General features: G+C 50.5%; 1 protein-coding gene across 1 annotated transcript; it reads left to right on the plus strand.

Moving 5' to 3' along the window:
• The first annotated feature begins 361 nt into the window (after positions 1–361).
• AMER1 (APC membrane recruitment protein 1) lies at positions 362–3,904 on the plus strand. The gene has a single exon (XM_023736094.1). It carries the CDS (start codon positions 429–431, stop codon positions 3,879–3,881), a length of 3,453 nt encoding a protein of 1,150 aa, XP_023591862.1. The 5' UTR covers positions 362–428; the 3' UTR covers positions 3,882–3,904.
• Positions 3,905–11,253: the final 7,349 nt, after the last annotated feature.

Raw genomic sequence — 11,253 nt, forward strand, 5'->3', positions numbered from 1 at the left:
CACCACTGGGCCTTTCACATATCTGCAGTTTTCCCTGCCTTGCTTGGTGCTCCCCAGAGCTTAAGATAGCCAGAAAAGAGGGAACCCAGTGAAGGGGTGGGGGTGATGGCTGCCTGTTGCTCAGTGTAGAGTTTTGCTGCCTTAGAGCCTAGAGGGGGCCTGCCCAGCAAGCCAAGCATATGGAATGGATTAAGATTTCCCCCACATTTTCCCTTACTTTCTCTCTGGTTCCACTCAAGCCTGAGACCACAGACACCTGTGAAAACAAACTCAGCCTGGATGCTTGCTCACCAGTATCTGTCTCTCTGTCTTTGTCTCTTTCATCTCCTCCAGACCCAACTATGGTGCTTCCTGACTGATGATGTTATAACAGTGCCAGGAAGCCTGAGGCTGCATTTCCAGAAAGTACCTGAGTTGTCCCCATCACCATGGAGACCCGACAGGATGAAGCTGCTCAGTACAAGGGGGCGGCAGCCTTTGGGGACACCCAGACCCAAGGGACAGCAAAAGGAGCCAAGAACAAGGCAGCTGAGGCAAAGGAAGGGCCAGTGTCAGAGCCGCCCTCATCCGGCCCAGGTAGGCTGAAGAAAACTGCCATGAAACTCTTTGGTGGCAAGAAAGGCATCTGTACCCTGCCTAGTTTTTTGGGGGGGGGACGAAGCAAAGGTTCTGGGAAAGGCAGCTCCAAGAAGGGTCTCAGCAAGAGCAAAACCCATGATGGCTTGAGTGAGGCAGTCTGTGGCCCTGAAGATGTTGCCAGTGAGGGAACTGACCTCACCCTACCTTTGCTTGAGTCACCCTGCAAATTTCCCAGCTCCCAGAGTGCCCATGGGGCTTTGGAGACAGGCTCCAGGCACAAGATGTCTGTGCCTGGAGCCACAGAGAAGGCTGAGGCTGAGAAGGTTCCCCCTGTGCTCAAACCAAAGAAAGGCTTGAAAGGCTTTTTCAGCAGTATCCGCCGTCAACGGAAGGGCAAAGTCACTGGAACTGAGCAAAGTGAACCAGGGGTCAAGATTTCTGAGGGGGCCAGAGCGAGGCCTCATAAGCATGTGAGCTCAGACTCTCTGCTCCACTCTGAGGAGACCCTCCAATCCTCAAGCAAGGAAGATGCCAAATCCCAGGATGCCTCTGGGTCAAAAGTTTCTCCAACACCAGAGCCTTCTCCACCAGCTACTGAGAAGACAGCCTGTAAAGATCCAGAAAAACCCACAGAGGTCTGTACTTCAGCACTACTGCAGCTCAAGCCTGTCCCTGAAGCCAGTGGCCCTGAGGAGCCCCACAGTCCAGAAAAAGAGGACAAGGTGGTGGCAGGAGAGGTAAATCTACCCAGTGGCCCTGTGGGAGATCAGTTGAGCCTCTTGTTTGGGGATGTCACATCCCTGAAAAGCTTTGACTCACTGACAGGTTGTGGGGACATCATAGCTGAGCAAGACATGGACAGCATGACAGACAGCATGGCCTCTGGGGGCCAGAGGGCCAACCGAGATGGGACCAAGCGAAGTTCCTGCCTGGTGACTTATCAAGGAGGTGGAGAGGAGATGGCCTTGCCAGATGATGATGATGAGGATGAAGAAGAAGAAGTGGAGTTAGAGGAAGAAGAAGAAGAGGTAAAGGAGGAAGAGGAAGATGATGACTTAGAATATCTGTGGGCAAGTGCCCAGATGTACCTAAGGCCCAACCTGAACCTGATCTACCATCCCACCACATCCCCTGGCCACCACAGCTACATGCTCCTTGATCCAGTTAGGTCTTATCCTGGCCTACCCTCTGGGGACCTTTTGACTCCTCAGAGTGACCAGCAAGAGTCTGCCCCCAATAGTGATGAAGGTTATTATGACTCTACCACACCCGGATTTGAGGATGATTCAGGTGAGGCCCTGGGGGTTGTCCGCAGGGATTGCCTGCCCCGAGACAGCTACAGCGGAGATGCCCTTTATGAGTTTTATGAACTAGATGACAGTCATGAGAATTCCCCACCTGGAGATGACTGTCTTTATGACCTCCATGGTCGCAGCTCTGAAATGTTTGACCCCTTCTTAGACTTTGAGCACTTCTCTTCCTCCCAGCCACCTGGGGCAATGGAGACAGAAGAAGAACGGCTAGTGACCATCCAGAAACAGTTGTTGTATTGGGAGCTTCGGCGGGAGCAGCTTGAGGCCCAAGAGGCCCAGGAGGCACATGCTCGAGAAGCTCGTGTCAGAGAGGCCCACACTAGGGAGGCATATGCCCAAGAAGCTCATACCTGGGAAGCTCATGCCAGAGAGGCCCTAACCCGAGAGGCCTATGCTAGGGAGGCCCAGGCCCATGAGGCCCATGCCAGAGAGGCTCGTTCCCGAGAAGCCCATGCCAAGGAGGCCTGTGCCCGAGAGGCCCGTGCTCGAGAGGCCCAAGCCCGAGAGGTCCAGGCCTGGCAAGAGAAGCCCATCATGGAATATCAGATGAGGCCCTTAGGCCCATCAGTGATGGGCCTGGTGGCAGGGGCATCAGGGGTCTCTCAGACTTCCCACCATGGAACCACCTCAGCTTTCCCTGCCACTGCAAGCAGCGAGCCAGACTGGAGGGACTTCCGTCCTCTGGAGAAGCGTTTTGAAGGAACCTGCTCCAAGAAAGATCAAAGTACGTGTCTGATGCAGCTCTTCCAGAGTGATGCTATGTTTGAGCCAGACATGCAAGAAGCAAATTTTAGAGGGTCCCCCAGGAGGGCCTACCCTACTTACTCACCCCCTGAGGAGCCAGAGGAAGAGGAGGTTGAGAAGGGAGGGAATGCCACTGTGAGTTTCTCACAGGCCCTGGTGGAGTTCACCAGCAATGGGAACCTCTTCTCCAGCATGTCCTGCAGCTCTGATTCTGACTCATCCTTCACTCAAAACCTCCCAGAGCTTCCTCCCATGGTGACCTTTGACATCGCTGATGTGGAACGGGATGGGGAAGGTGAGTGTGAAGAGAATCCTGAGTTCCACAATGAAGACCTTGCAGCCTCTTTGGAAGCTTTTGCAATGGGCTACTACCACAAACATGCCTTCAACAACTATCGCAGCCGATTCTACCAAGGCCTACCCTGGGGTGTGAGCAGCCTCCCTCGATACTTGGGACTGCCGGGCATGCACCCTCGGCCTCCACCCGCTGCCATGGCTCTGAACAGGAGGAGCCGCTCCCTCGACACTGCGGAGATCCTGGAGCTGGAGCTTTCCAATTCCCACCTGGCTCATGGCTACATGGAGTCTGATGAGCTTCAGGCCCAGCAAGAAGATTCTGATGAAGAAGATGAGGAGGAGGAAGGAGAATGGGACCGAGACAGTCCCCTGTCTCTCTATACTGAGCCCCCAAGAGCCTATGACTGGCCTACCTGGGCCCCTTGTCCTCTCTCGGTGGAGCCAGGCTCTGCCTGGATAAACCCCAGCCAGCTGGATGGGCCTTCCAACCAGTCTCCATATGGGCGGGCAGCCTGTTGTGTACCTCCTGTGGCCATGTCAATGTCTCTGCCAATACCAGGGCCAGAGCCAAGGGCACCCCGGGAATCCGGGCCTCAGTTAGCTCGTCCTTCACACCTACCCCTGCCTATGGGCCCTTGCTGTAACCCCCAGCCACAGACCTCTCAGAATGAGAGCGTCAGGTCTTCAGATGTGCTGCTGCCTGTGGATGAACCCAGTTGCTCCTCTAGTTCTGGAGGCTTCATCTCTAGCACTCTGCCCCAAGCCAAGCCTGTGGGCATCACCCATGGCATCCCTCAGCTGCCAAAGATCCTGCCTGAGCCCCCACAGCGTCAGACCATTCTCTATGGGGCTTCTAGCCTTGACCTGTCAAAGGAGAGGGCCGAGCAGTGCTCCTTCCTCTCCACCAGCTACTCCTCCACTGTCTTGAATGGAAACCTAGCAGAGTAGTCATCATCAATTCCAGAGCAGGGGCATGGGCCTGAGCATGTAGGGATCAGGGGTTGGGCAGAGGGGTGGGAGGGTGGGGATTGCTGTTTAAGTTGAAAATCTTTTTGGCTAAGGAAAGCTCCTATGAGTTTTTGCCTTTGTTTTCCCACTTCCCCCTTCTGCCATCTATGGCCACATTTGGCTTGGGTACATCTTCCCAGAGAGGCTGCTGCTGCACTCCTGATTTTGCTTTTGAGGTTTCTTCTTGTGACCTATTCAGGGTTTGGGATGCTGTAATTTCGTACCTATTCCAGTTGCTGAGTTAATGATCATGTATATAGTGTGCATCCTTGACATAGGCTGATCCCTTGCCCGCCCCCCCCCCCGCCCCAGTGTATGATGGACCACTGATGAGAAGCCAGGTCTGCATAAGCATTGCCTCCCACTCAGGGATGGGGTGATTGTTTGCTGTTAGCAATGTGAAATTATGGTACAGATTCTCCCCACCCCTACTCCTTTGGCCTTGGCATAGCTGCCACCATTACATCAGATACCTATAATGTATTTGTCTCAGCTAGACGTCCTTAGGGAGGATCAAGTAGCATGTGTCTCACTGCCAATTTCTGTGGACTTTGACATTATTACCAGATGGAGGCTTTTTAACCTGGACTGCCATAGCTTAGGTTGAAGACAAAAACTCTAATCCCCTTAGTGGAGTAATCAAATTCTTCCAGTTGCAAACAGAAGACAAATCAAGTTTCTATTATGGACACTGCCATAGAGTCTTGACCTCTGGAATGATAGAATTTTTTTTCCTTTTTCTCTCTTAAGCCTGTGGCTGCCTAAGTTGCATATACTTCTGAATTTTGGTTCTTTTTTCCTCCAAAGGAAGTTTTCATAATCTCATCACAAGGAACATGTTCTTTTAATTGAGATATTGGAAGGGCTGGGGTTTTTGAAATGTGTAGTTCCTGGGTGGTGTGAATGGCTTAGCACTCAACTACTAGCCAAAAGGTTGGCATTTCGAACCCACCCAGAGGTGCCTGGGAAGACAGACTTAGCGATCTGCTTCCGAAAGGTCACAGCCTTGAAAACCCTATAGAGCAGTTCTACTCATGAGTCTACGACAACTAACAACAACAACAAGGGGAAGGATAGAAAAAGGAGCCCCTTTTCCCCAGACAGCAGGAGAGGGGATTTCAGACTCTGCATAGCTCAAGGCAACCTAGCTTTTTTAGAAGGGAAAACTGCTCCCCGCTGCCAAGCAAAAAGTTCCTTAAGTCTTGTCCACCCCTTTGTTTGGACACTGTATAGAGGCTCCAGACTTGCCTGGCTGACGGCTACTGGAGCACTCCTGGGACAGGATACCAAAGGCATCTCGGCTGCTGTTTGGGCTCTCTTAAGAGCATTCATTCTCCAATTAGCCAAATCCTTAGCATCATCAAAGGACCAGGCTTCTTGAGAAGAAAGACTGACTCGCCCTCACTCTGCCAAGCTGCAGGACTCTGATTTGCATGGCAGTAGCATGTTAAACTAGGTTGGAAATAATGGTGGGGAAGATCTTGCTGTCAGGAAGACATTGCAACAGGCTAATCTTGCCAGGCTCAACCACCCATTAATCACCAATATGAGAGGGTTCCTTTTTAATTTTTTTATTGGAAATGACATATGGAACATTTTGTGCCTGGATGTATTAGTCCAAATTATGATTCTTGTCCTCCTCCCTCACCTGTACCCACACCCCACACCATTTCCATGCCTGTCAAGAGAAGAGGCCAACACAGTTCTTGCCATTCCTGAGACATAGCAACTTAGCTTGGGAACAGATGTTGTTGGCCCCCTGGGTCAAGGTGACTGTGGGCAAATTGCCCCTTGGCCAGGGGATGTGTCCGAGCTGGTCTTTGTCACCATTTCTCAGATTGGGGTTGGCCCAGTGCCCCTCCCCACAAAGAGCAGACCTGGCTGGAAGAAGCTGCATACCTGGAAGCACCACGTGAGTTTGCATGGCACCAACACCACCTCTCAAGGGAATCGGACCAGCTCTCCAGGCTGACTGTGGCTGACACTGCAAAGAAATGCATCAGTCGTGGAGCTAGAGAATGAAAGAAGGTGAGAAAGGCCCTCCTAACCCCAAGCCCAACATTATAGGAAAAAAGTGCCCAAATTCCAACCATCTGGCCTCCCACCAAAGTTGCCCTGGGAAAGTGGGGCTGAAATTGGTTCGACTGTTTGGCAGGAAGTAAACACTCACCAAATGCCTTTACAACAGGGGAAAACTCACCTCTTGCATCCTCTGTCTTTGCTTGTCCTTCAGGGCAGCTTGAGCTCCTGTCTGCCTGTGGACTGTGCCAGCCACATCAGGCAGTGAGCCATCACCAGCCTCCAGCACTCACTGAAGAAGGAGAAGAGAAAAGTAGGTGGCCAGACTTTGGCCAAGGGTGGAGAGCTGCCCTCAGGGGTAGGAAGGCAGTAAGAGGCACTGCTTCTGAGGGGCTGACATAGCCCTGACACACCTTGCTGGGCTTCTTTGGAAGGTCACACAAACCACAGAGTAGGGCCTGGCTGAGTGAAAGTTCATGGTTTGGACAACATCACTGCTCACAAGTCCCCCTGGAAACCCATGGACAAGATCCTCACCACCAGAAGTGGGGCAGTCAGGGTACGTGGCTGTGGAAACAGGCTTCTTTGTATTTAACTGTAGATCCAAGAAGGTCATGTCCAACCCCCAACTACAGCCTAGAGGAGTAAGGAAGACTTGGCTGGGGACCCATGATGATTTCAGGTCAGGGTGACACTGGGAGAGCCAGCCAAGCTCCAGACCTCTCTTCAAACATAAGCTTGCTTGGCTGGCAGCAAAGATACCCCGGATTGCTAAAGGTGTTGGTGTCATGTCTATCACTTCCTATTAAAGGAAGAAGCCCCTAGGCTGTGACCAGATGAATACCATGTCTCCATTCCAGGGTACTGAGATAACACTTTTGGATATGACTTCAAGAGAAGGTGTGACTTGAGAGGAGGTGGCTGTACTCATCTTGCTACCCAGCAGGCTTATCTAGTGCCAGACAACTCTGATCCTGAGAATTCCAGATGAGATTGGTCCTTGATGCGGAGGGGCAGTGAACGTGGGTAGAGAAAGAAACCTAGAAGACCTCTCCCAGGGCTGGGATGCCAGTTTCTTGGTGCTTTAGAGCCTTCAAGGAAGCCTTGCCTTGGGGCCTGTTTAGAGCCTGCCCTGCCCATCTGGACTCAGCTTGGGTACCAGGCCACAAGCCTCCTGGGGCAAAGGCTTCAATAAACAAGATTCTCCCTCCATCCTCAATGCTGTACACAGGAGGGAAGTGGCTTTCCACACCCAAGTAGGCTGACTGCATGCCCCTCCTCCTGCTGCCAGCGATTTTCTCACCTGTGCCAGTGCCACCACTCCACATGCCCTCGGCTCCCAGTCCCAGTTGCTAGAGGGAGGCTTGAGGGGGTTTAGCAGGGAGACTTCAAGTTTACCCATGTGTATGTTGCATCCAAGTTGTTTTTAATATATATATATATATATATCAAAAGCCAATTATCTATTTTTGTATTGTTTGCATTTTATATTCATGGAAAATGTGTATCAATTGTTCTTTTCTGATATATTTTATTTTTAAGCGGTGCTGTTTACAGTTTTAATCAAAACAAAGATGACATAAAAATCGCTGCTGCTTGTGCAGAGGGCTGGCATCTCAACTGACCAGGGCCCTCCCTCTTTCCCCTCTCCCCACTCCCACTTTTTTGAACTGTCCTCCCCCTTCCTCCATGATAGGGACGGCAGAAGATGCCCAGGTACTGCAAACAAACGCCAGGTGACTCAGGTGTGTGGAACCTGGTAGACAGCATGTTGTTTTTATGGCTTTATTTTTGTTTTCATTTGAACCCTCCTACCCACCCCTCAATGTTTAGACCTTCAGGAAGTACTCATGTTTCTCTCTCTCTCTCTTTTTTTTCTCTTTATGTTTTGTGGTTTTCTTTTGTAATTAGAGTGCCCATGTTGTGTTATTTGTTTTGTTGTTTCTCCAAAGGAGCATTCTGGGAACATTCTCCACACAGTGGGGAGGGCAGGGGGTTTCAAATACATACCCCTCTTCCTAAGAAGCTAGGGGAGATGATGGCAATGATGCACGAACTATCAGGAATTGGCTGTCTCATTGAGAAAACCCTTGCATGGGACTTTCTAGGAGTTCAGTTGGTTGTGACATTCACCCAGAAGAAACTTTGGGGAACTCTTTGACCTCTCTTGCTGCTTTGGGGAAATCTCTCATACCCTACCACCATTCCCCCTCCTTTTCCCTATTCCAGCCCACACGTGCATGATACTTTGGTAAATAGTGACTGTCAGGGTGATGGCTTGCTGACCCGATGCCCCACTTTTCCATCCTATAGTCACCCCGAAGAAGAAAGTCCACATGGCATGCATATGTGTGAGGCTTGAGTCTGTTGAGAGGCGGGGCTTTAATTATTATTCTTGTTACGATTGGTGCTTATTTTCCCTGCTGTATATGGGGGTGGTGAACACAGGAATGTATATTTAGGTCGTGTTAAATAAAATGGCTGTGTGAAGGTGGGAAGAAATTAGGAACGACAGTACATCCCCACCCCAGGTGTAAGCATTCTTCCTCTCCTGGTGCAGAAAGGAAAGCAAAGCCCCTGGCCCTTCCCGAGCTTCCCCTTCTCCATCCCCCAGGCATCATGGAATCACCTGGGTTGTGACCTCTCCACTCCTAGCTCTCACTAACATCTTGATGCACTGCCTGTTTGTAACAACATATGTTTCTTTTGCTGAATGCTAATAAACTTCTGGGTTCAAGAGGGACCCCCTGCAGACACTAAAGAGTGTTTTTGTGGTTTGTTCTGTACCAGTATGCCCGTTACTTGTGGTCGTTGGGTTTTCCCTTGAAGGGAATTTCAGAAACCAAGAAGGGAGGTGGGTTGGGGGCACCCAACAGCGGAAACAGAAGCCAAAGCTGAAACCAAAAGTAGAGGAAACTTCAGTTATCCATCCAAGCCATGTCCTGCAACCTAGTCAGTGCCATTAAACTTTCTCCATCACACCTTCCACACTCTGAGGCCCACCCTTTAAGTCCCTGTGCACTGCTACGGGCTGGCTAGCACCTCTGAAATTAGCCTCCGTTAATGCAAGTGTGCTGGTCTCCCCAACAGCCAGGAGGTAGGGGTGTAGACTGCCTACTGATGGCTCAATCAAAAGGAAGGTGGGACTATCAGGCCAAGCTGCAGGGATGGCATCTTTCACCTAGGCTACCTATTTGGCTGGGAGGCTGGAGGGGGTATGTGGCTTCTGCCTCTTATTGCAGGGCATCTCATCCTGTGGGCACCAGAGGTATACCACAGCAACAACCTGTTCATCTTGCGGTCATATCCTGAGTTTCCAGGCCTGTCCTAGCCCAGATAGAAATCACCTGCCACTTTCTGTTACCCATGCAAAGACCTGGCTGGTCCACCAACCAGGAGAAGGTAATTGTGCTCATGGCTTTGGTTTTCCTAATCCAGACTCTTGCCCTTGCCACCTTCCAGCAAGGACATCTGGCACTTATTGTGGGGGCTTCCCTTAGTTTCCCCCAAACTCCCATCTCCAAGCCAGAAGGCCTGAAAAAGCAGCTGCTTGAAAGTGCTGCCCTAGACAGAATTGGAAGGGCTCCTTGGGACCCCTTCCCAGACCAACAAAGGAGACTGGCAGCCTCCCTTATGAATCAGGCAAAGCCAGTAAAAGCAAATTAGCAAGAGAGAAAAGAGAACTTCCTGAGAGGGGAGCTGACATTTCACAGAAACTGTATAGTCTGCCCTGGGCTGCTCAGGGAAGGGAGGAGTAGAGCATGGTTGCTAAGGGAGCTTTTGGTGCAGGGCCCTCCAAGAAGGCCCATCAAGTCTCGTTACATCCATCGGATATTCATGGGGGTTGTGGAGACTGGGAGGCCTGGGTTTCTGCCCTAGTTTTGACCCTCATTAACCAATTGGGCCTTGGGAAAATCCCTTCTTCTGGGTCTCAGTTTCCCCATCAGTAATATGGGGGTGGTGAGGGCATAGATTTGACTACACTAGTTCCCAGGTGCAAGTCAGAAGACTGTGCTACCTCAGAAGGACTCACTGAACTTTTTCAGCAACCTAAATCCAGCACTCCTAATCCTGATTCTGACTCAGTTGGCTGGGGTGGGGTTTTTCTATCAGTACTTTTTGTGGTACCCCAGGTGATTGTGGCGCATCGGACCTGCTGGACTAGATGAGTGCTAAGAGCTGTTCCGGTTCTGCCATGATTGGTGGCTGGCCTCGCTGTGGCCCCTGGGGAATCCTTTGCAATGCTAGAGAGGGACGTTGGTGGAGGGAACCTACTAAGATCATCCTTAGATCAAGAAACCCACCTCAGTCAGCTCCAGTGCTGTTCTCTGGTCAGATTGGGGGCTGAGGTTGTGCTTGGAAAATGGGCTGCTTTGTCCTGTTTCCCTGTTTAAAGCAGATGTAAACCCAATATATAGGGGAACTTTGTGCAAGCCCTTTGGGAGATCTCCTGAGGAAATTGCTCTCAAGTATCTTGTGACAGCAGCGGCTGCTGTGGACAAGCTGCTAGCTCCCCACGGCCCCCATCCCCAAGAAGGCTGACTAGACTCTGGGACTTACTATATTCTTCCCTCTTTGGATAATTGCTATTCTTGGGCTGGGCTGCATTACTTCTGGGAGTCAGAGCCAGCCAGTGAGAGCAAGTAACCAGAGAATAGCGCTTTCTAGTTTGCAAATTCTTTCCGTCTGTGTTATCTTCTAAAAGACTCTATGAAGTGGGTGGACAGAGCAGGTGATTTCATCCTCATTTTATAGGTGAGGAAATGGAGGCATGGAGAATTGAAATGACTTACTCATGATAATATAGAACCAAAAAAACCCAGCTTGTTGCTGTCAAGTCAATTCTGACTCATGGCAACCCCATGTGTTACAGAGTAGAACGGCCTCATATGGTTTTCTTGGCTTTAATATTCTTTTTTTTTTTAGTGTACTTTAGATGAAGGTTTACAGAACAAATAGTTTCTCACCAAACAGTACACATACCGTTTTATGACCACGGTTAACAACCCCACAACATGTCAACACTGTCCCTTCTCAACCTTGGGTTCGCTATTACCAGCTTTCCTGTCCTCTCCTGCCTTCTAGTCCTTGTCCCTGGACTGTTGTGACCCATTAGTTTTGTTTTATGGGGCTGTCTAATCTTTGGCTAAAGGGTGAACCTAGGGAGTGACTTTATTATTAAGCTAAAAGGGTGTCCCGGGGCCATACTCTGGGGGTTTCTCCAGTCTCTGTCAGGCCAGTAAGTCTGGTCTTTTTTTGTGAGTTAGAATTTTGTTCTACATTTTTCTCCAGC

The sequence above is a fragment of the Trichechus manatus genome, unplaced genomic scaffold, assembly GCF_000243295.1.
Source record: "Trichechus manatus latirostris isolate Lorelei unplaced genomic scaffold, TriManLat1.0 scaffold00086, whole genome shotgun sequence".
NCBI classification, from domain to species: Eukaryota; Metazoa; Chordata; class Mammalia; order Sirenia; family Trichechidae; genus Trichechus; species Trichechus manatus.